Genomic DNA, 21,970 nt, shown 5'->3' on the forward strand with positions numbered 1-21,970 from the left:
GAGGGAGAAAGCATCAGCACTCTGAAGACATTTCATTGTCCCAAAGCCTGAAGAGAGGAGAGTCACTGGCCAGAGCTGCTGTTTCCAGAAACCTGGCTCTAAATGAAGACATTTCCTCCCCATCCTGCCGCTCTCCAGCCCGCAGCCATGAAGCGGTAGAGTCGGCGTCGATCTGCAGCCGCAGCGTTTAACTGAGCGACACCTGCGCTCTCTCCCTTCCTCTGTTCCTCCTCTGCCTTTTGTCTCGCACATCTCTGCAGCTCCCGGTCAGCAGCGCAGGAGTGGAGGAGGGAGAGGAGGTGGAGGAGGAGGAGGAGAGGAAGGAAGAGGAGCGGGGTGTACCTGACACCCGCAGCCCGCAGAAGCAGCCCGGACCGGCCGCCGTCAGAGTTTCACTTCACCCGGCGCTTTGTGCGGTGTGAACGGGACACACTCTGAAAACTCTTTCAGATCCGGCTGAACGCTGGAGAGGGCATCTTCCTTTTTGCGGGTTTGTAAGAGAAGGCGGACATCAGAAGGTGTGAAGATGCGCCTGTGTGTGCTCCTGTGCGCCGTGGTGGGTTTATGCGCGGCCCCGGGCTCAGTGTCCGGGGCGGACAGGAGCTGCGGGGACCTGCGGCAGTTCTACACCGGGAAGGGGTTCACGCTGGAGGGAGTCCCGCTCACTGAGATTTCAGGTGAGTTTTCTGGATGGATTTGCAATCATTTGAGTGCTTAGAAAACAAACACACTAATTATCATGCTTTTTTTTTTTTTTTTTTTAGAATATTGATTATATAGTCACAGCATTTTGTGTAAATAAATAGCTTGAGCAAAATGAGGCACATTGGAGGATTAGTTTCATTGACCATGAAGTGTTTTGTTCGTGAATAATGATACAGCACCTAAAGCCAAGTTTTGGGTTACTCATCCCCCGTTTCGTTGTTCTACATGGCAGCAGTGCAGTTCATGTGTCTCATTGTGTGTTGGCTTGAATTTTCTGTACCCAGAATGCCACATGAGGTGTTTCCCAGTCTATATGCCCCACCGGGGCACTTTCATTGTCTGCTGGGAACAGGGTTAAGCTTCATATACTCATTAGTGGCTTTTATATTTAAAAAAGAAACTGGCTTGTTTTCATCTTATGGCTGTTGGATAGCTACAGTGGTGTATCCTCTGGTATTCTTTCATTGGGGGCTGCAGGTGGGACTGAATGGATGTTGAATTTTCCTTGCATATGATTTGCATAAGGTAAGAGCTGCAGGGCATCACTTATGAAGAGAGGATGCAATTGCAATATAACTGAATATTGTGATGCGGATTTTGATTGCAGTGTTTGCATCTTTGCTGTGTATGTGTGTGTGTGTGTGTGTGTGTGTGTGTGTGTGTGGGGCGGGGGCGCGGAGGGTGGGGGCAATCAGCGGGTGGAGTCCATCCAACTATCCACTCATATTAGTGGGAGGCACAATTTTAAATGCACGGTCTTTAAAAGGTTATAGCCAATTGAATGTTGCACTTAAGCTGTGTGTTTTGCGATTTTACACGTATTCTGTTTATGAACATAGAAATAATTTATACTTGCCTGAGGCTCAAAACCCTGCAGACCCATAAATCAACTGCAGCCTAAGCTGCGGTTAATTTTAACAAGGGAAGAGATGGCTTTGAGATCCTCCCTCCAACCCTGTCCTGTCAGTCAACTCTGCAGTCAGACAGGCAATAATGCATGTAATCAATCAGTCAATTTACCAAGCAGTCAAGTAACCAGTCCGCCTCACATCCCATCAATCTCCCATCACATTTCTAAGTCTTATTTATTTTATTTCTCTGTGGTCCCTGCTGTCTACAAACACAAACCAAGGTGTCTGTAATTAATCTACTGTGAAACCTGATTGTTTTTCCACTTTCAGATCCTTTTATGTTGCTCGGTGCGTCTCCTTGCTGTGATTCTCAAGTAATTAACAGGAAGCAACCGTGAAAGCTGTGTACAATCTGAAGGTCATCCCAGGTTGTGTCCATGAAAAGGACACAACCTGTACCTTGTACCTCCGTGTGAGTTATTAATATTGGATGTGTGAGGAAGACAGACAGCGGAGCTCGCAGGAGATAACAGTGAGCCCTCAGAGGTGGAGGGAGAGAAAAGGAAGGAGGGCGAAAACAACAGAGGCAGACAGGCGGGTTAACGGAGACGGAGCGTGTGAGTCAGTGAAGGTCTCAGTTTTGGCCTGATGGAAGAAGCAGCACGATTCTCTCCCTCCCTTTCCATTAAAGACTCATCTTTTATTGACAGCTGAAAAACACGGTTTTGCTCCCTTGATCCTTTGTTGTAGTTACTGAAGCAAAACTTCTCAGAATTCATTTAAGTCCACATCAAGATGGGAACAAAGGGACTCTTTCATCTTAGCTAATCATTTGCAACTTAATGCTAAATGAAAATGACTGCAGGCATTCAAAGGGAAGGGAGAGCCTCATCTACCAAACCACAGTGAAATAAAAATCTTGTGAATTCTTGTGAAGATACATTTATATATTACGAAATAGTGTCTAAACATAATTTTTTGATTTAAATCAGTCACATCCAGATGTATTTATGGTTTTCATGCATCTATGATCTTTTAATCTCTTCATTTTGAATTGTGTCAGAACTACTTCCTCCAGAGTTTAGTTCTGTCATCAACGTTGGCACTTTGGTTTTGTCTTTTGCTTTTTGTATTCAGTTAATTCCTTAGATTTAAGATTCTTTTCCACCTCTGAACTTTAGTTTTTGTAATGTTTTGGTTTTCTTGTTTTTTTACCTGGATTTGGGGTTCTGGACTTTTTTATACAGAAGAGGATTAGGGCCACTGAAAAAATAAAGTAACTCTGACCTTAAGCTCAGAATTTTGATGAAAACAGACAGAATTTTGAGATGACAATCAGAATTCTAAGAAAAAAGTCAGAATTCTAAGAAAAAAGTCAGAATTCTGAGAAAAAAGTCAGAATTCTGAGAAAAAGTCAGAATTCCGAGAAAAAAAGTCAGAATCCTTTTTTTCAATGGCCCTAATCTTCTTCCGTAGTTTCATGGCACTTTTTGGACTGTGGTTAAATTCAGTTGTTGAATGTAAACAAGGAATACATGTGAATATCTGTGTGTTTTATTCTGTTGGATTCAGAAGTCAGACCTTAACAAAAGCAACATTTAATTAGAGCCTGTTCTGCTGCATCGATTGGAAAGTTGCTTCCTGCATTCTGCTGCTGCAGGCAGCATGGATGAACAAACTTAGACGACTTGGAACAAAACCCAGCTGGTGTCTTTGAAGAAGCTGCTTGTTATTAACAGCACAACAATTATGAGAAATGTTGACTTCTGTTTATTTCCTTTGCTTGTTTTTGCAGAGCATTTGCTGATGTACGGTTGTTAAGTATTGTTAGTCAGTTGGTTAACTGACTCAAAGATTTGGTTACACAGTAAGAAAACAATCTCAGCAGTGGCGTAGCCCTCAGAGTTTATATGTCTCTCTGTGGATTTATTTAATGATGCAACACAGCCTCAGGCTTTACAGGCACATTTTAGGACTTAAATAGAGACGGTTTGAATTTGTCTGTTCTGATTCGTCTGTATGAAACGTAGGCTGCTGCAAGCTGCAGACAGTCTGTTCTCTTTACATCATTACCTGCGTTTCTATCAACCATGCAACTTCTCAATCTGACATTTAGAAAATAATTTCGCTTAATGGAGACGCACCAATTTGAGGTGTTTTTTTCGGATTAGGAAACTTTTTTCCGCATCAGTCACATGACCAACAACCAGATGTTGCCACTGGTGCAAACCATCAAGACGGAAGTAGTTGGAGGATAACGGAGCTTCTCGTTTTTAATGACTTATCACGTGAACAAACTTATTCACGTGTGATTTTAATTGTGTTTTTTTATTTTATGGAAACACCGCAATTGCGAAATCGTGTCTGTTCCACAAAATGTGGCCAAAGATTTGGGCAGATTTTTGATGGAAACACCACTAATAACATCTTTATTCTTTATTGATTTATATATTTTTTTATTGCACTTTTTGGATATTTTATTTCAACCTAGAAATAACCAAAACGTTCCAAGTTAACGCTTGTAGAGTTGTTGAGTTCCAGTTTTGCTGTTTTTTGTATCCAGATCAGAATGCAGCATTTATCAATATGGTATAAATTCAAAGTTCCCCATTTTCTGGGTTCTAAAAGGAGCTGAAAAAACAGATATTTCTAACTCTAAATTCAACTTGGGATCAAATAAAAATGTGTGCGACTTGAAAAGCAGAAGCTCTGCATTCCAGACTTTTAAGAAGCTTTATCCCTTCCTAAGCTCGCATCTTTTGTCCTGTCGGGTTAGCAGCACCAAGAGAAGATGAGAATAGATTCTGTCTATTCTGTTGTCTGCCTTTGTGCCTGCAAGCATTTCTAACTCTCACATTGTACCTTTTGCCTGGCCAGTAGTCAAAGACCAGCTCTTCCTATACCTCAGGTGTGTGTGTGTGTTCAAAAGACAGTGAAAGCCAACACCTTCTCCTAGGAAGACATTTAGATTCACTTACACATGATTTGTCTGTGTGTGGAGCTGCACACACCCATCTGATCAAGTGACACCTCGAAATAGAGCCATGCCACATTACCTGCTGTCTTCAGATTCGAAGTGGAGCGGTTGTGACACATGTGAGTGTGTGTGTTTGTAGAGCTCTTATTGATTTGATGCTTCAGTATTTCATGTCTGAATCAGACGGCTTTGCCTGCTCTCCAGTACAGGTTTTAGTTTGTATCCTCATCGTTACTATATAAGGATAATTCACAACAAAAGTCACCTCAAGGTACTTTACAAACAAGTAAATTTGACTCAATCACACATGCATCCAAATTGAATCTAATTGTCATGAATTTCAGTTCATTATTCAAGTTAGGTTAAAAAGTTTACATGCAGCATGTAGTGACAGAAGATCTCTTGCACTGACTTTATTTCAATCTTTCATACTGAGCAAGTATGTAGCGACAGTGGAGAGAAAAACTCATTTCTAACAGGAAGAAACCTGCAGCAGAACCAGAACCAGGCTCAGTATGAGCAGCCATTTTGCCATGAACGACGGAGCACATGCACAAAAAAGAAGCATAAGAGCTGATGTAGGGTTTTTTTTTGTCAATAAAAAGTACTTCCTCTCCGTCTCAGGAGAGGAAGTACGTTTAGTTGTTTGTAGGATTATTTCAGCTGACGACTCATCCAGGAAAGTGTCTCAGGTATCCAAACTCCAGACCAGATGAAGCTTCTGTGGAAAGAAAAAACTGAGAGAAAACATAAAGTTAGTCGTTGAAGTCGGAGCCAAAAATGCAAATTGGAGAGTAGTAGAAGAAGAAAGTAGCAGAAAGATAAAAAAGTGGTCAGTTTGCCCTCCAGCAGGCCAAGCTAGCAGCATAACTAAGCTCAGGATAATCTATGTTATTCTGAGACATTTTGGCCAGAAGACTTTTAATCTCAGTGGGAATTAAATAAAGCTAAAAAAACAAAAACGACAAAATACCCATGAGGCACGGCAGATGCAGATTAATGGAGAACCATTAGTGTCATTTTCATTTTGCTACATGGATTTGCACAAATAAAAAATAAACTAAATGTGAATAATTGCTCGGAATGCTATGTTTTCTCTGCTTTTCTGAGTGACTCGATGGGAATAAGTGTGATCTGTTTTACTCAGTCAGACTAGAGATGCTGCACCTTGACATGATTGATGGCTGGCGGTCGGTCTGCCCATTTTCCACACCGTAATTGTCTTAATTTTCAGTTCTTCACCTTCTCTCGCCTCCAGTTAGCGAACTTTAAATCATGGCAACGGTTTGTTGCAAAATATTTGTGGTTTTGAGACTTTAACTTATGTTAAACTTATGTTAAAGTCTCAACTTATGTTAGACACCTCCATGTCTAATGGCTACTCTGGTTAAGTACATATTGTTACACGTTTTCTTTTAAACTGTGTTCTGGCTTGCAGCTCACAGTAGTGAATGAAATATAGAGACTAAAAATCGTGGAAAAAAGAATCACGATGCAAGAATCACTTAGCAGGTTATCAAACTCTACAAAGATGTATAAAAATGCATCAATTCACAGTGAGAATGACAAAAACTGAGATTCAAAACAATAAAACTCAATAAAACTGCAACTATTGCTACATAGAATATCAAAAATTCTCGATGCTAAAACAACAAGAAGAAAGTATTTCAATATGCTTTTGAGAATGAAACAAGAAATTGAATTTCCTCTTTTTTTGTTTGTTTATTTTAAAAGGGACAATGCACATAATATGTCAGAGTTAGATATAAAAGCTAGTGCAAAATGTAAATACAATGTATTTCAGTTCAATACAGACAAATTAACCCTCCTGCTGTCCCCGGGTCAAAATGACCCGAGGACAACAGAGAAAAAGATGAGAAAAATAATAATAATGATGATAATTACAAAACATTTTTATGTAAAAAGTTACAAATTTAAATAGAATAAAAATCCATATAGTACAAATAAATGTTCACTACAGGAAACAATGCATTTCATTCGTAGCATCTAATGTCTATGAACTGCATGAACCCTGAAACGGACAATTACCACTCTAATTATTTGTTTATATTATAAATCATATAATTATCACAACATTTTCCATTATATTAGCACACTATTGTATTTCTAATATCATGCAACACAGATAGCTACTTCTGCTCCAGTTCTGACCAGCATTTTTACTCTTATGCCAACAGATACTCACATTTATCTTGTTATTAAGGTTTCTCTCAGTACTCCAGGCCTTCATGACACAAAATGGACACAAAGAGAAAGTTGGAAGGCATTCAGCAAAGTTCTGTTTACGACTCGTAACGTCCAAAGTTTCTTATCCACACCAGCGTAAAAGAATGATTTATGTTTCAAACTTTTAAGATGTAAGGTTCTAGCCTTAAAATATGATTATATATGTCCTTTAGGTAGAGAGCCTCCATCCATTTGCTTGTACACAGTTTTTGTGGGATGCTCTGCACCAGTACTTTCAATTAAATATTTAGTTGAAGATGCAGACAATCTGAGCTACGACACCAAATAACTGGAATATTTGGAGAAGATGGAGTGATTTAGAGTTTTCCTTTTAAAGGTTCGTGTTAAAATCCGGTATATGCATGAGCCTTTATGCATGGGAGGAAACTGAATCTGTCCATCATCTGTCACGCATCACATGCTTATCCAGGCGCTCACAGCACACACTGCTGAGCAGAACCTGCACACGCTGGTGTATCGGGTCTGTAACTTTAGCTCTCCACCTCTCCCTCTGATGTCTGTCAGATTCCTTGTGGCACATCTTTATTTTTTTATTTTTCTCCAGACAGGCTCAGATCTATGAGTGTAGGTTTGTGTGTCTGAGGGGGAGCGGATCGTGGCTGGGCGTTAAAAGCACAGCTGTGAATCTTTCATGATGTCTGATGCAGCAGCTAAGGTGGGGGAGGCACAGAGTGTGGGAGGAGGAGGAAGGCGAGAGAAAGGGAAAAAGCTTAGTTTTTTCCTTTCTACCTTCACACGGGACGAGGAGTTTGATACAGATGCTGGCTCCTCTGATCTGTATTTCATCTTTTACTGGATGAAATGCTTTTTCTCCTCGAAATGCATCAGGATCCATCTTTCTATTTGCTATACCTGCTTGGCCCTCATAGGCTGGTGGGAGTACAGGTGTCGCTCTGCTCTTGTTGTTAGACGAGAGGCAGGTGCGTCCAGGTGTCGCCGGTCCATCACAGACCCAAACATACACACACACGCACACACTCACGCACACACTCACACTGCAAAACCACAAAGTATTACCAAGTATTTCTATCTAGTTTCTAGAGTAAATATCTTGGTGCACGTGAAATAAAGTAAAACATACAAGTAACTTTTTAGCAAGAAATACAAGATTGTTTTTAGTCAATAATTTCTTAATATTGAGGGAAGAGTTTTAGTTCCACTGGTAGATTATTTCACTTATAGGAAAAATGTTTTATAAGTGAAATAATCTATCAGTAGAACTAAGAGTTTGCATCAACATTAACTCCTACATCTTACTGAAAAGTTACTTGCAAGTTTTTTTTCTCTTATTTCAGGTGTAGTAAGAAACTAGACACAGAAAATGCTTGGTAAGATTTTGTGTTTCTGCACTGCATAAGAATGATAAATTAACCTAACATGATGATTTGGACTGTGGAAAGACACCAGAAAACCCACTAATGTACAGAGAAAACATAAAAACTTCATGCAGAAACTCCTCTGGATTCAAACCAGGAACCTGAACTCATAAATCACAACAATCTCTACGCTTAAAGATTCTCCCTTTGCAGAAGTGAAACAAGTTTTGCATGCTCAGCTTGCTTTCTTCTGCAGCTAAATATTAAGAATGCTTATAATTATTTAGATATAGAGAAAACATAATTTAAAGGTTAGATTTTTTAAAAGTCTTCATATCAGTTGTAATTTCCTGAATGGTTGTGATGATTTCCACTCTTGGTGCCGTGTGCAATTTGGTTTTATTTTTAATATCCTATTATGACTTCAAATATAATTGATGACTTTTATTAGTGTTTTTTCTGTTTGTTTCAGTAGCTAAAAACAGCTTTAAAGTATTGTGATAATACAGGCGTTATGAGTTGATCAGTCAAAAATATTAACTTTTTTGGGTAATTTTCTGTCTCACATCTTGAGATATCCATGGATTTGTTTTTTTCTTTTTAAATTTATTTAATTTCTAATTCACTAGATGATTCAGCTCTGCTAAGACTTCTTATACGTTCAATTTGCATTGCTAAGAAATAATAATAAATAAATTAGGTAGAAATCCTTAATTGGAAAGTTAAAAAAATGAAAATATGTCAAATAATTGGTAAATTGTAGCCAAAACTCCTTCACCTCTGAGTTGAAAAAGTCCTGGTCAAATTAAGAAAAGCTTATTGGTCACACTGGTTAGTCATGGAGAGGAAGGAAATGAGTCTGAATCGGGTTTTGTGAGTGTTATAACTGTAAAACATTTGACTGTAAATCAGAGAAAACACAATTAAAAAAACTAAAAATGTGTTAGAATTGGGCAGATAAACAAATAAAGCCAATAGAGAAAATTATCTGACAATTATGACCTTTTAATCACTGTAAATGTTGCTGTGTGGCGCAAAATATTTTCCTTTTTAATTTGCTAACTAACCTATTGTCACACTACAGTTAAAGTACTTCAAAAATAGCAATTTAAACTGGTAATATATTGAAGTTATAAGTACAGTAAACAGAATATATCAGTGTGTAAAACTTCTACTTATACTGTGTGATTAATATTGTCACATTGGCGATTTTGGTCCCACATTTGATCCTCTAACTTTCATCATTTTCCTTTTTTGTGGTAAAAATAAAGAATGTGAACATGATGTGGCTCTGTGGGTGGAGTAGTCGTTTTGTGGTCGGAAGGTTGCCGGTTCGATTCCAGCTTCCTCCTGCCACATGTTGATGTGCCCCTGGGCACCGAGCTGCGTATCGGTGTATAAATGGGTGAATGTGACTCTGTGTAAAGTGCTTTGAGGGGTCAAAAAGATTGGAAAAGCGCTATGCAAGTTCAGTCCATTTATCAAACTGACAAGAAGCTGAATGTTTTCATCGTGGACGACTTTACATATTTGCTTTCTCGTTGCAGATGCTTGATACGCATCATGCCTGTGAGTAAAACCTGTGAAAAATTCCCGTGTTTGTTTGGGGAATGGAAAGATGCGAAGGCCGGATCCATAAACCTCGCCTGCGTCTTCACAATTAGCATGTGTTGTAGTAACTGTAGGTAAAAGCAGAGAAAGTAAAGCACAAGCCGTTCGATGCCTTAACATCAATCTTTACCCCTAAAATCAATTTGGTACAAGCCAACATCGCTACTCAATAACCTCTGCCTTTCTCTTCCTCCTCTCCTCTCAGCGTTTGCTTCATCCTCCTTATCGGACTCTATTTTTACTCCTCTTCCTCCCAGCCTTCTTTTCTGAGAGTCCATCTGTTTTCCAAATGAGGAGATGAGTTGTTTGTCTGATGTGGTGGACTCTGTGGTTAGCCGGCTGCTTTCTGAGTCGATGCATTTTAGATGCTCTGTGGAGGGAAAGGCAGAGTGTGAGTGTGTGGAAACGGTAATGATTTATGAGTCTCTGCATCACATCTACATGACGTGAAGTGAAATGAAAGCTTCATAATTTGGATTGGGTTTAGCCGATCAGTAAACACGAAAGTGTCTCATCTTTGTTCAGCCTCACGAAATGGACAAATCCGGACCGAACCAACACATGCAGTGATTGCTGTAAAGTTGTTCTAATACCAAAATGTCAAACTCAAAATCCAGATTTGGGCAGAATATCCAAAGTTTTTACGCAAGTCAGAGTAAAACTGCTTCAATTTTACTCAATAAAAGTAAAAAGTAGTGATCCAAGAAATTACTCAAGTAAGAGTAAAAAAGTATTTGGTAAAAAGTTTACTCAACTGCTGAGTAACTGATCAAATTATCAATCATTTCATCTTTAAAAATTACATAATCAGGTGGACCAAAATATCAACTTAAAAACTTAAAGTAGATATTTTAGGTAGGTATTTTAAGAACCAAAATGATAAAATTCATAATTAACAAAAAAATAACAAAACTAGGCAAAAGAAAAATGTTTCCAAATCAGTTTATTCCAATAAAAAACTCATTGATCTTTAACAAAAACTGCAGGTGTGTGTCTGTGGTGAAGTTTGGTTAAAACATGTTTGTTTCTCATTCAGTGGGTAGAAAATCAAGTGATGGTTATTTTCCAGATGGACAGAAAAAGGCCACTCTGTCTTTTATCAAAGATCCAGCTGTGCAGTAAAGATTGATAAATTTGTGAAAGTAAATGGATGAAGACGAGGGCTCTTCACATCCAGCAGTCAGATTATCATGTAAAGTTACAGAGAGCAACGAGTCACTGACTTAAGATCCCTTTGATGCTTTAACTAACCTGGATAGTTACCTGAACTACCAGTTTTATTCAGCACTATTAGTTGATTAGCTATCAGCGCTTTTAACAGTAATACAAATGCTTTGTTGCTTTTTTGTGAATGAAAAAATATATTATGTAAACAAAAGCTAGACAAGCAGAAAACATTACATTAGTTGCTAACTTTGCATGTTGATTCATTTTAAACTTGGATGTAAAGTAGAACGTAATGAGCAGAACACCGGCTACCTGCTCTGGATTTTACCTTTCATGCATCGTGGGCGGTGTGTTGGACAGGAGTGTGGTTTCCTGGTGACGTAGAGCTACGCTGCTGCTTTCCCTCTCACTCAGCTGCTTTACAGCTAAAGCCAAGTCTTCAGATGTCAATGTTTTCCAGCAAGCATGAAGAACAAAATTATGTCTGGATGAAACAAGAAGCCATTGTCTGACCAAGATGTTGTTTTAGCTTTGTGTTTCTGTGAGTTCCCATCTCTAAAAATCCCAGTACACTCTGATTGCTCATCTGCTTCATCTAAAATGTCACAGTTAAAGGTCACAGTTCATTTTTGGGTGGCATGCTAGGTGTGAGGGAGGCATTATGTCACTGTGTTTCAGGGTGATTCAATAGAGCAGACAAAAGTACTGTTATGATCTGCGTCTGGAGGGGTGAAGGTATCTCTTTTGGCTCAAGTTTTGTAAACTCATAAACCCTTTAAATGCTAAAATGCCACTGCAGGCTAAACAGTAAGGGGGAAAACCCACGGAGCAGAAGTAAGTTAGTCTGACTATTGCAAGCATCTGAAAGATCAGTATGAATATAATGAAAAATGGGGAAAGAAACATTTGCAAAACTTTGTCACTATTCTGGTAATGTCAAAAAACACAATATCCCAAAACATTTACCGTAAAAAATGAGCGCAGATATTTCCAAACTAGTATCACTTTGATCTTTATTGCAAAAAAAAATCACGAAATCCTGGAGGGACTGAATAGATGTTCAATAATATTATTTCATTTTAAGAATTCATTGATATTTTAACAGTTGGTGAACAAGTTTTATCAATACATTCTGGCCCTTTAAGAGCATTCATGACTTTGACAAAAATGAGCTTCACACCCCTGTTCTATAACTACGACTGGAGAGTACGGTTTGCATCAGTGTCTCCATTGCAGTTTTGTAAAATAAACCAATTTCAACTGGGCCAGAAAAAACCTATCAGCAAAACCTTATATTGAAAAACAAGATGTTTTTTTTAAAATTGGCGTTTTTCCATTAAGCTAATTTATTTTTGAAATGGTCAATGGAAATGCAGCTAAAGCTAGCTATCAGCATAATGTGGTCACTGTGCTAAAAGTTTAGCACTATTTCTTCTCTAGCTTTTTTGTGTGAAAAATGAAATTCCTTGCGTATTAATCTATAGCTGTTGGTGCTTTTCTAGCCTGCAGGTGTCCTGAGTAAGAGGCTGCGGCCTCACATGCACTTACAGCCGGGCGCCTGATGGGATCAGAGCTGGAGAGTATTATCTCTGTTAGATCCGACTGCGTGTCCCTGCCAGTGTATCTGTGACAGCTTTACAGCGTAGGACAGACAACCTTGGCAAAAGCTGCTGTGATCATCGTTGATACCTGTTAGTGGGATGAAGTGAAGGCTGACTTTTAGGCTAAAGAAGTGGATTTAATAGGCAGAGTCAATGAGACGTAATGTGGTTGCTTTCAGTGTTTTGTGAAACTTTGGAAGTTAATACACAGGCACAGGGATGATTAGAGCGAAATGAAGAATCCAACAGTGTGTTACGTTTTTTTACTGATGTGTTACTCCATGTGAGAACCAGACGTAGGTCTATATTTAGGCAGACGGCTGTGAAAATCCCAACCCCATGTAGTGCTAATGCTGCTCTGCAGAGCCTTACGCCCTTATGCTTTTCATCATTTTAACCTCCCAAGTGTTGGCTCAGATGTTATTTTATGTTTTTTATTGTTATTTCATGAAGTTTCTGCTTTATTACATCTCGTCCTGTTGGGAATGACAGGATTTTATGTGATAGTGGTGGGGAACCGGATAGAAAGAAGCAGCTCCTTGTCTCATAACATTTTGAAGACATTGGTGGTTTAGATTCTCTTGATATTCAAGGGTATCTGCAGAACGTTCTGAAATGTGACACAGTTTTTCTTCTAACACTTTCAGTCTCGTAATCTCTCATGAGGAAGATGCAAAGAAGAACAATTGATGCTTTACTAACTTCTTCCATTATGCATGTTACCCCTATGTTCATCTCCGATCCAGTAGGTTGACTTCACAACAGAAACACTCAGGTTCACTGAACTTATTCTAACAAAAGAGGAAATCAAGTTGGTGGTTAACATCTTCTGCTTCTGACGGTATATATTAAATAAAATACAATAAATAACCATAAACAAACTGCAAAGCAACAGCTCCCAAGGGGCAGTTAGCAGCAGTTAGCGGTTGTAAAATTAAACATGGCTAAAATTCCCAGCACTAATAATAAGTGTTAAAAATATATACACCATGTTGCTAAAGTTATGCTGCATGTGATTACATTTATCTGGAATATGTGTTAAAATAAAAAATACTTGTAAAGAAAACAGAAAGTTGATCTTAATAGTACCACAGTAACCGACGGCAACGGAACAAAACGGGGAGGAGCTGCCAGTTGCTATGGTAACCACCAACTGTCAAGAGCAGCAGAAAACTGAAAAGACACCAAGACATGTCTGGAGAAACAGCTTCTTGACTAAACATGATGAATCCAAATAATAAATAAACACATTTTGACAAACTTCATATAATATTGTTAGAATAAAACCCTGTTACATTCAAACGCATGTATATTCCTTCATAGGAACACAGGGCAGGGGTTAGTTTATCCTGATTTTTTTTTTTTTTTTAATACGCCGCCTTTCACTTTTTAATGCGACACTCAGGAATCGGTTACAGTTGATTTTTCAGTTACTGCTTTGGAAGTAAATATGTGTTTAGGCAAACAGATGTTTTCTTCTTTCCGTTTTCTTAATAAAAATGAAAATGCATCTCTCTTGTGTCAGCCTGATATTTTTTCTAGTCTTTTCCATTTTGATGAGTGTTTACTTTAAGTAGGCAGCTGTTTCTGGTCACATTTTTTACTCCAAGGAAATAGGAAGTATTAGATTACTGGTTAAAAGCTCACAGATCTATTTTATGGCTTTTGTAAGGATCTTTACCAGCTGCAGTAATAAAGGTTGTGTAGAAGCAGCGTGAATGAATTAGGTTGCCACACTGTAACCTTCATGTGAACCATGAAAACTAGGACTGGATGCTGCCTAGGAAATGTCTGTGCAAACTGAATCAAATGACAAGGAGTCAGAGTATATGATCAAACTACAGAGATTATCTGAATTTTAAAATATTCTCAATATTGTATTTTGATTTAAAGTACAAAACAATAAGTCTTGTGATAAAATGTTACCATTGTATGGTTTTCTGGGTTGCTGTAAACATGTTATTTTGCCCCTGAAATGTGTTGAAAGGAAGTTTTTAGGCATCAAGACAGAAACTTAGAGATGGATTGCTGAACAATTTATTTTAATGAAGAGAATAACTGTTTGAAAACTCCAAAAACTGGCCATGTTGGAACTATCATTTCTACCATTTTCTCCATAAGAGCATCAATAAATACCAATATAGTGAAAAATATGTCTCTATGTTCAGATTAGTGATAAGAATAACATTTTTAATCTCTGTGACTGCAGTGAGACGCAGTCCCTGCCACGTAATTGGTTAAAAGAGACAGAAAAGAAGCTATAGATACTTTTTAAAAATAATTATTAGCTTCATTGTTATCCCAATAAATACAATAAAGTATTGCGATACATTTTTCAGTTCATATGGCCCACCTCTCCTGAAACTCATTCGGTTTTCATTCAAGCACTTCTCCAAGCGCTGGTTCCCTTTTAGAGCCAGTAGTAATGAAGCGGTCATCTCCAAAGCTTCTCTAACATTTTTATTTCCATCTTAATGAGTGTGAGACCCGGTGTAGGTCCAAGATGTGCTCAGACGTTAAACCCGTGTATCAGGGTTTCGTATTTCCTCCGATGGCTGTGATTGCCTCATTCAAGCGTCCAGCTCCCCTGAGGCTTCAAAAGAAAAACCACGTGACTGTTTCCCCTGCAGCTCTAATGAGCTGGTGTCACACTCATTCAGTTTCTTCACCGTTCCGACTCTGAAGACTTGACCTGGAAAGGCCCGACCTCAGGCGGCGACCTAATGTTCCTCTGACCGACAGGGAGAGACAGAGAGAGCGTTGATGGAGGATCCGACAAGGTGTCGCCCCTGTTTGCCTCGTTTTCTTCTCACGCAAACATTCATATCCACCCTGCTCCTGGTCACAACCTGACAATGTTGCCGGATTAGGCCTTGCGTCTAATCTGCTAATCTAAACCAGCTAAGCTTTGCATTAGCAGGTCATCCAACATGATTTCTTGTGCCCTTACTCTGTAAACACAGCAGCTGCGCGGGCAATAGGACTGCAGAAGCCGCCAACAGACCTTTAAACTGTCAGTGGTTGCCATAGTTACCCGCATTTATTTTAACATTAGCTAGCATGTTGTTAGCGTACTACCACTGTTTAACACAGCATGATAAAATAAATTATGCAGGTGATGATGAGAGAAAATGGTAAATAAAACAATAAAAAATCTTCAGTGGCCGGTTTTATCACTCACTAGCAATTTTAGATTTAAGATCATCAGCTCTCAATGAGAAATGTCAAGTTTCTCTAACATGGTGAGCAAGGGCTCTGGAATAGGGTTTTCTTAAAATGTCAATTTTCATAAAAAAATAAAGAAAAAAAATGTATGTTCTGCAAATGAAAGGACAGAGGAAAGAGAATAATTTCTTCCTATTTTGGTCACACCTGGCAAGAAAATTAAGACATAGCTGCATCCATCGAGGATAAACTACGTGATTAGAAATAAAACAATGCAGCAGATTGAACCGGACGTAGAGCGAGGTACAGACATGCTCTGCTAAAAGCAAAATCTCTAATATCTACATTGTAAAGGTGAGGAGCGGTGACCTGCACTGACTGCGAGTTGTAAATTATATTGTTTGCCTAATTGTAAGTAGTTCAAGAAGTTAGAATAATGTACCTGTTTTCTGAAGGCCATGCGCAGCAGAGTGGCTGTCGACTGATAATCCCTCTACACTTTCAACCCTCATATTGATTTGTTATGGGGAGAGACAGATCGGTCTAGATTTAAAGGCATGTGTAGAAAAGAGAGTCAGAGACGGCTCGTGTGACCTTTGGCTGCCCCACAATTATTCACATGCTTGCACAAATGTGCACACTCACAGAGGCAGATCCTGACTCTGCAACATGCATGGCATGGTGCGCACCAGATGGCACATGTTGAGCCTTTCTGCACACCGAGTGAATTTAAGTAAAAGTGGTCATTAGTGCAAGAGCCTTGAGGTGCTCCCAGAAATAACATAGAATTACAGTATTATATGGAGGAGTTGGTGCCAGGTGAACACACACACACACATGGTTAATGAATGGTTTGGTGAGATATTCTTAGTCACGTTTTTAGCCGGTGTCTGCCCATTGTGTTCTTTTTTTCCCTACATATTCCCAACTTCCTTTTTGTTGCCACTAATTTTAAAGTGAAATACCTGAAATACTTTGGATTTCTAATTTTTTTTAAGCTGCTGTACATTTAGTGCTTATGATTTATTCAGTGATGGTCTTGTAACTGAGTGTTTCATGTGCAGCGTACTAACAATAATGATAATTCACAACCTTTGAATTTGTTTCTGTTCTAAATCCTGTTTCCAGGTTTTTGCTGCATTTTGATTTTTTGAGAATTGCAGATCTAAGCACCAAGACGGGTAACCTCATTGGATTTTATGTTGACTGAAGCTTTGAGCAGCTTTACTTGCTGGGTGAAATTATCATAAACCGCTATGAAACTTCATCATAAGCAACTTTTTAGATCAAGTGTAAATTTATATGATTAAATAATAAAGTTGAACAGATTTACTAGACATTTACAGGGTAATGTCTGCTTTTTTAATTCCTCCTGCCTCTGTGTCCATTAATGCTTCACTCCTCCGTCTTTGTCGATTTCTATTTTTCATCGCCCTCTCATCCCTCCGTCTTTTTCCTCCTCCTCTCTGCTCTCTTATCTCCCCTCGTCTTCTGCGCTCCTTTGCTTTTCACTGCATAGTAAAATGGTAAAAGTGTACTTTGGGAGGAAGTCCATGTGGGACATTAAATCACATACAGGTGGTCTTAAATGATGAAGAGAGTGTGAGATGGAAACACTCACACACACACATTCCATCAGACTCTCATTTAGGTAGCAGTAATTTGCCGCAGTAAGTGACAGGGTTATTGTAAGACGCTCATTAGGAAAGGGAAGCAGCGAATAAACGTCTGACTGAAGGGAATAAATCCAAACCACTGCGCCACTTTTACTGCTCGGCAGTGAGCCGCTTTGATGTGGTGTGTGATGGCAGAGCAAGGGCAGGATCAGGGAGTGTGTTAAGATAAAGACCATTTTAGCAGGTTTTGCATTTTATTTGTAACGGCGGCGTTTGGTTTTGCTTCGTCTGTGTCGTGGTTTGCGTGAACTGCGCCGTTTGTGTGCATACGTTAAGAGATTGGAGGTCACTTTGGTAACAGTTAGGGAGGCGGTTTCCACAGTAACACGGTGCAAAGTTGCTTCCTGTGACAAACTTTCATCCCAGCGGGGGAGAGTCAAGTAAAGACGCAGTGAAAGGAATGAGGCCATAACATTAAAATGAAAAAGAGGAGTGGAAGAAGTTGGACAGATTTAAGGAGACGAGTTAAAGGAGGGCAGGATGGATGAAAGTAGGACAAGAAGAAAAGAGGAGGAAAAACTGGTGAAAATGTTTCAGTTGTGTTTAGTTTGTCCCAGTGTGTTGCTCCTAATACCATCTGTTGTTCTTAAATTTATATTAAATAGATTCAGTGACAACAGTAATCCAAATTAATGGCATTTAAGCAAACAGCAGGACAATCGCCTGCTTTAGTTTATTAAATTTATGTTTTCAAGTCTTGCCTTCTTGACACATGAGTTTATACTTTAACAATAACCAGATAAGCTGCTTCATGTTTCTAAAGAGAAACATATAAGAACTGTTCTTTTTAGTTAGAAAGCTGCGATTCATTTGCTTTAACAAGGAAATAACCTGGAAATGTATCTTTCTGCATCACAAAAGACTTGACTTATGTCTTAATCTGGACTAGTTTGTTTTATGAAGCAGCAGTAAAGAAAAAAAAATGAGCATAGTTGATTAAAAACTTCAAAATTATACTTCTGAGTAACATCTCACTTCCTGATTAATTTGATGAACTGGGAGTACCTAAGGATGTTCTGATTATCTCTTGAAATAAATCTTAAATTTGTTTGCACAAAACTCCAAGAGCCAAAATCCTTGAGTCAAAAGGACTTGAGGGTGAAAAAAAAGTTTCTTACTCACTCAACAAGAATATACACATGCAATTCTTAAACAAATCAAATTTGTTGCTGGAAAAGGGTGTGTAAATTATTCTACATCCAAAATTTAAAACGGGTTCTGGAGATTTGCCTTATTGAAAATAATTTAGCTAATTTTCTAGATAAAAAAAACAAAAAAGAGTTTGAACAGCTGCACAGTGGCGCAGTTGGTAGAGCTGTTGCCTTGCAGCAAGAAGGTTCTGGGTTCAATTCCCAGCCCCGGTCTTTCTGTATGGAGTTTGCATGTTCTCCCTGTGCATGTGTGGGTTTTCTCCAGGTACTCCAGTTTCCTCCCACAGTCCAGAAACTATCAGGTTAATTGGCCTCTCCAAATTGCCCCTAGGTGTGAGGGTATGCATGCTTGGTTGTTTGTCTCTGTGTTGACAGACTGGTGACCCCACCCCTCACCCAGAACATTAGCTGGAGAGGCAGCAGCACCTCCCAACCCCACTAAGAGACAAGGGTGTAAAGAACATGGATGGATGGATTTGGGTTTCTCTTTCTTTGAACATGCTTGCTGTATTTGTCCAAGTTTATTAAATTAATGAAAAGTAGATTTGATAAAGTAGGTTCGGTAAAGTTTGGTTTAGAGGAAAAGTCACCGGTTCTTCAAGAGAAAAAAAAAGATGATTATTTTGTGTTACAGCCAAACTTTTCTATTGTAAGAAGATTTTACTTGTTTTATCCTAATTAAAGATGAAAAGTCTCCATCTATTTTAAATACCCGTACTGCGGGTAGACATTTCTATCTTTCTTTAGCTGAAGTCTTGGGCCACACACAATCAGTCCAGGGGCTGCAAATGGCCCCTGAGCCTCACTTTGAACATCCCTGATCTGAACAGAGTGGATAAGATTGATGTTAGCAGATTGGAGCTCTTTATGTTTGCGTTTCTCTGAGGTGGAATCAGCTGAAATACAGTAATACACGTGGAACCTTGTCATTTGGGTCTGCTGACTCGGCGTTCGCTCTGCCTTACCTTGGTGAGGGATTAGTCTGCAGCGGAGGGCAGGTGAGACGGTGATGAAGCACTTCTGCTGCAGCTGAGGGTGTAATTAGATCTTCACGTCTCATTAAACCTCCTGAATGCCTCAGCAGTCCTGGATCTTGGGAGCATTTTTTAAATTTTTTTATTTATTTTTTCGCAGGTAAAGAGAACTGATTTTGTTTACTTTATGGCGGCTTATGCTGCAATTGAAAACTGAGGAGAGAGTTAAAGTTGAGCAACCCAGATAATTATAAAGTAGTGAAATACAGTAAAACACAATCAAAAGAGGAGAATTGAACCTGATCCAACCCTGAAGGCCACATAGAGAGGAGTTAAGCATGTTTGTATAATCTGTTGCTTTAAACTCCCATGCAGTGAGGACGGTGCTTCCTGTTGGAGTAACTATCATTAATCTCGCTGTCAAAGGCGCCATTGTTTACAGTTTACACAATCATACGTTTCTTTTCAGACACATAATATGTTTCACTGTAAAACATTTGAGCCGCATTTAGTTGTGTCTACTATCTTGTAATTTTTAAGTCAAATAAATTTAGCGAGATTTACAATTTGAGCCTAAATGTTAAACCTCCAGTTGTTGAATAAACTGGAGTTTTTAGGTTAGCACTTAAAAAACTGAAAGAAGAAAAAGACAGGAGTGGGAATTATTTCCCAGAATGCTTAGCGGCACATTTCTGTGCACTTGCATTGATCTGACTCTTGTGTTTTTTTAAGGAAAATGTTAATTTTAATTTCCTGTTCACACTAAATGTTTCTGAGCCAAAGTCATTGTGATGTTTAATAAAATTCATTATCAGAACAGAAAGTTTGTTAATGCAATTTGAAACAAGAATTCAAATTCTTCTAAAGTAAAATAGTTATTTTGACTTGATATTGTGAGTGAAAATAATAGAGAGACCTGTGTGATTTTTGTTACATGCTGTGAAATAATTATTTGGTTTAAATTGCAGCATTGAGTTAAGACTCACAAAACTAATGAACTCAAAAAACAATGTTGTTAAATCAACTTCATAAACTTTAATTTCTAAGTTACAACCAAAACAATTTTCTTGTTAACTTAAATTGCATTTTCAAGGCAGCAGGTGGACTTTTATTTTCAGGTTAAACCACCTTCAGGTGTTTTACAGTGCAACAGATCATGTGAAAAATAAATACCAGCTCTTTCCAACTCTAATATTTGAGAGAGAAAAGCTCTGATTTGCTGTTGTGTGTTGAATGATTGCCTTTATCAGCCTTTCAGTCCTGATCAGTCATGAATTATTTATGTGAAGATCAGAGGAAGCATTGTTCTTTTGTTTAAGAGAGAAAAGTCCTCTTTACTAACCGTGTGCATGTAAACAGGATTTCACTGTTTGAGACAAAAACAGCATAATTTGAGTTGACATTTTGAGCATTTTTGACTATTATTACCAATTTGAAAGTGGACTCTCAAAGAGCAGCAGCAGCACACTGATAATTACAAATAATAAAACCACAGATATTAAAACTTAATATGGATAATTAAGAGGAAAATAAGAAAAACAATCGAGATTGGGCAAAAATACAACTCGGTTTGCCTCAAAGTGGAGTTTGAATGTCTAAAAAAAATGATTGTTAGGTTAATTGGTGCCAGGAAAATGTCAGGGCCAGTTGAGAATGATCTAAACTTTATCTTACCTTCCTCTTTAATGCGTCGTAATAAAATAATATTTCTTAATTTTCTAAAAATAGTTTAATTTGTGGTTTTAGAGGTAACAAAGTCTGGAAATCACTAACAAATTAGAAAAAATAAACACACATTCCTGAATTTTCATTCCTGAAATATGAAAATTCTGCTTTCTTAAACGGTAAAAATACAATGGATGTTATACTAACGGCTGAGAACATATTTTTATTTATGAGCAAGGTTTGTTTTTAATTTAATATTTTTATTCTTTAGTTTGTCATGTAAAGATTAAACTGAAAGACGTAATAAGAATCTGACAAAACAAAAATGATATATATATCTAATAAAAACACTTTGATGGTACAAGAATAAAAGCTTGTTTTTCTTTGATTTGGTCACACAACTCTGTGCCTCTGCATTATTTATAAGTACTGTTACATAACCTCCTAGTAACTTCAATTTATCGTGTCAGAATCTGACCTGAATTAGCCTGAGAAATCAGCTGGGGTTGAGATGTTTTTGCACAATCAAATGAATTCAGCTTTCATTTGGCTGAACGTGGTGCAACAAGTCGGCACCGAGCAAAAGCAACTCTGTTGCAGCAAGTCCTGATTGGCTCAGTGCCTCCACAGCCAGAAACAAACAGCCTAATTGTTTCTGTTTGGCTCTTGGTGTGCAGACGCTAATTTCATAAAGTGAAATGTTTATGTGGGAACTTTCTTCCAGGATGTTGCCCATATTTACCTCTTTTGATAAGAGTATTGGTCAAACATTTAAACTTGTAGGTGTTCATTTTGTACTCTGAATTTATTTTGAGAAGCTAATCTGTCCCTCGGAATTATATA

At 38.3% G+C, this 21,970-nt stretch overlaps 1 protein-coding gene across 1 annotated transcript in view; it reads left to right on the forward strand.

Annotated features, from left to right (window-relative positions):
• LOC106962044 (glypican-1-like) overlaps positions 1-21,970 on the forward strand; it is a 42,838-nt gene continuing 20,868 nt past the window's right edge. Inside the window, exon 1 of the mRNA XM_015056194.1 lies at positions 1-677. Within this exon, the coding sequence (XP_014911680.1) occupies positions 527-677 (151 nt within the window). The 5' untranslated portion in view covers positions 1-526. The remainder of the gene's footprint in view (positions 678-21,970) is intronic.

The sequence above is a fragment of the Poecilia latipinna genome, unplaced genomic scaffold, assembly GCF_001443285.1.
Source record: "Poecilia latipinna isolate Pla-1442-1.1 unplaced genomic scaffold, P_latipinna-1.0 Scaffold1364, whole genome shotgun sequence".
NCBI lineage: Eukaryota > Metazoa > Chordata > Actinopteri > Cyprinodontiformes > Poeciliidae > Poecilia > Poecilia latipinna.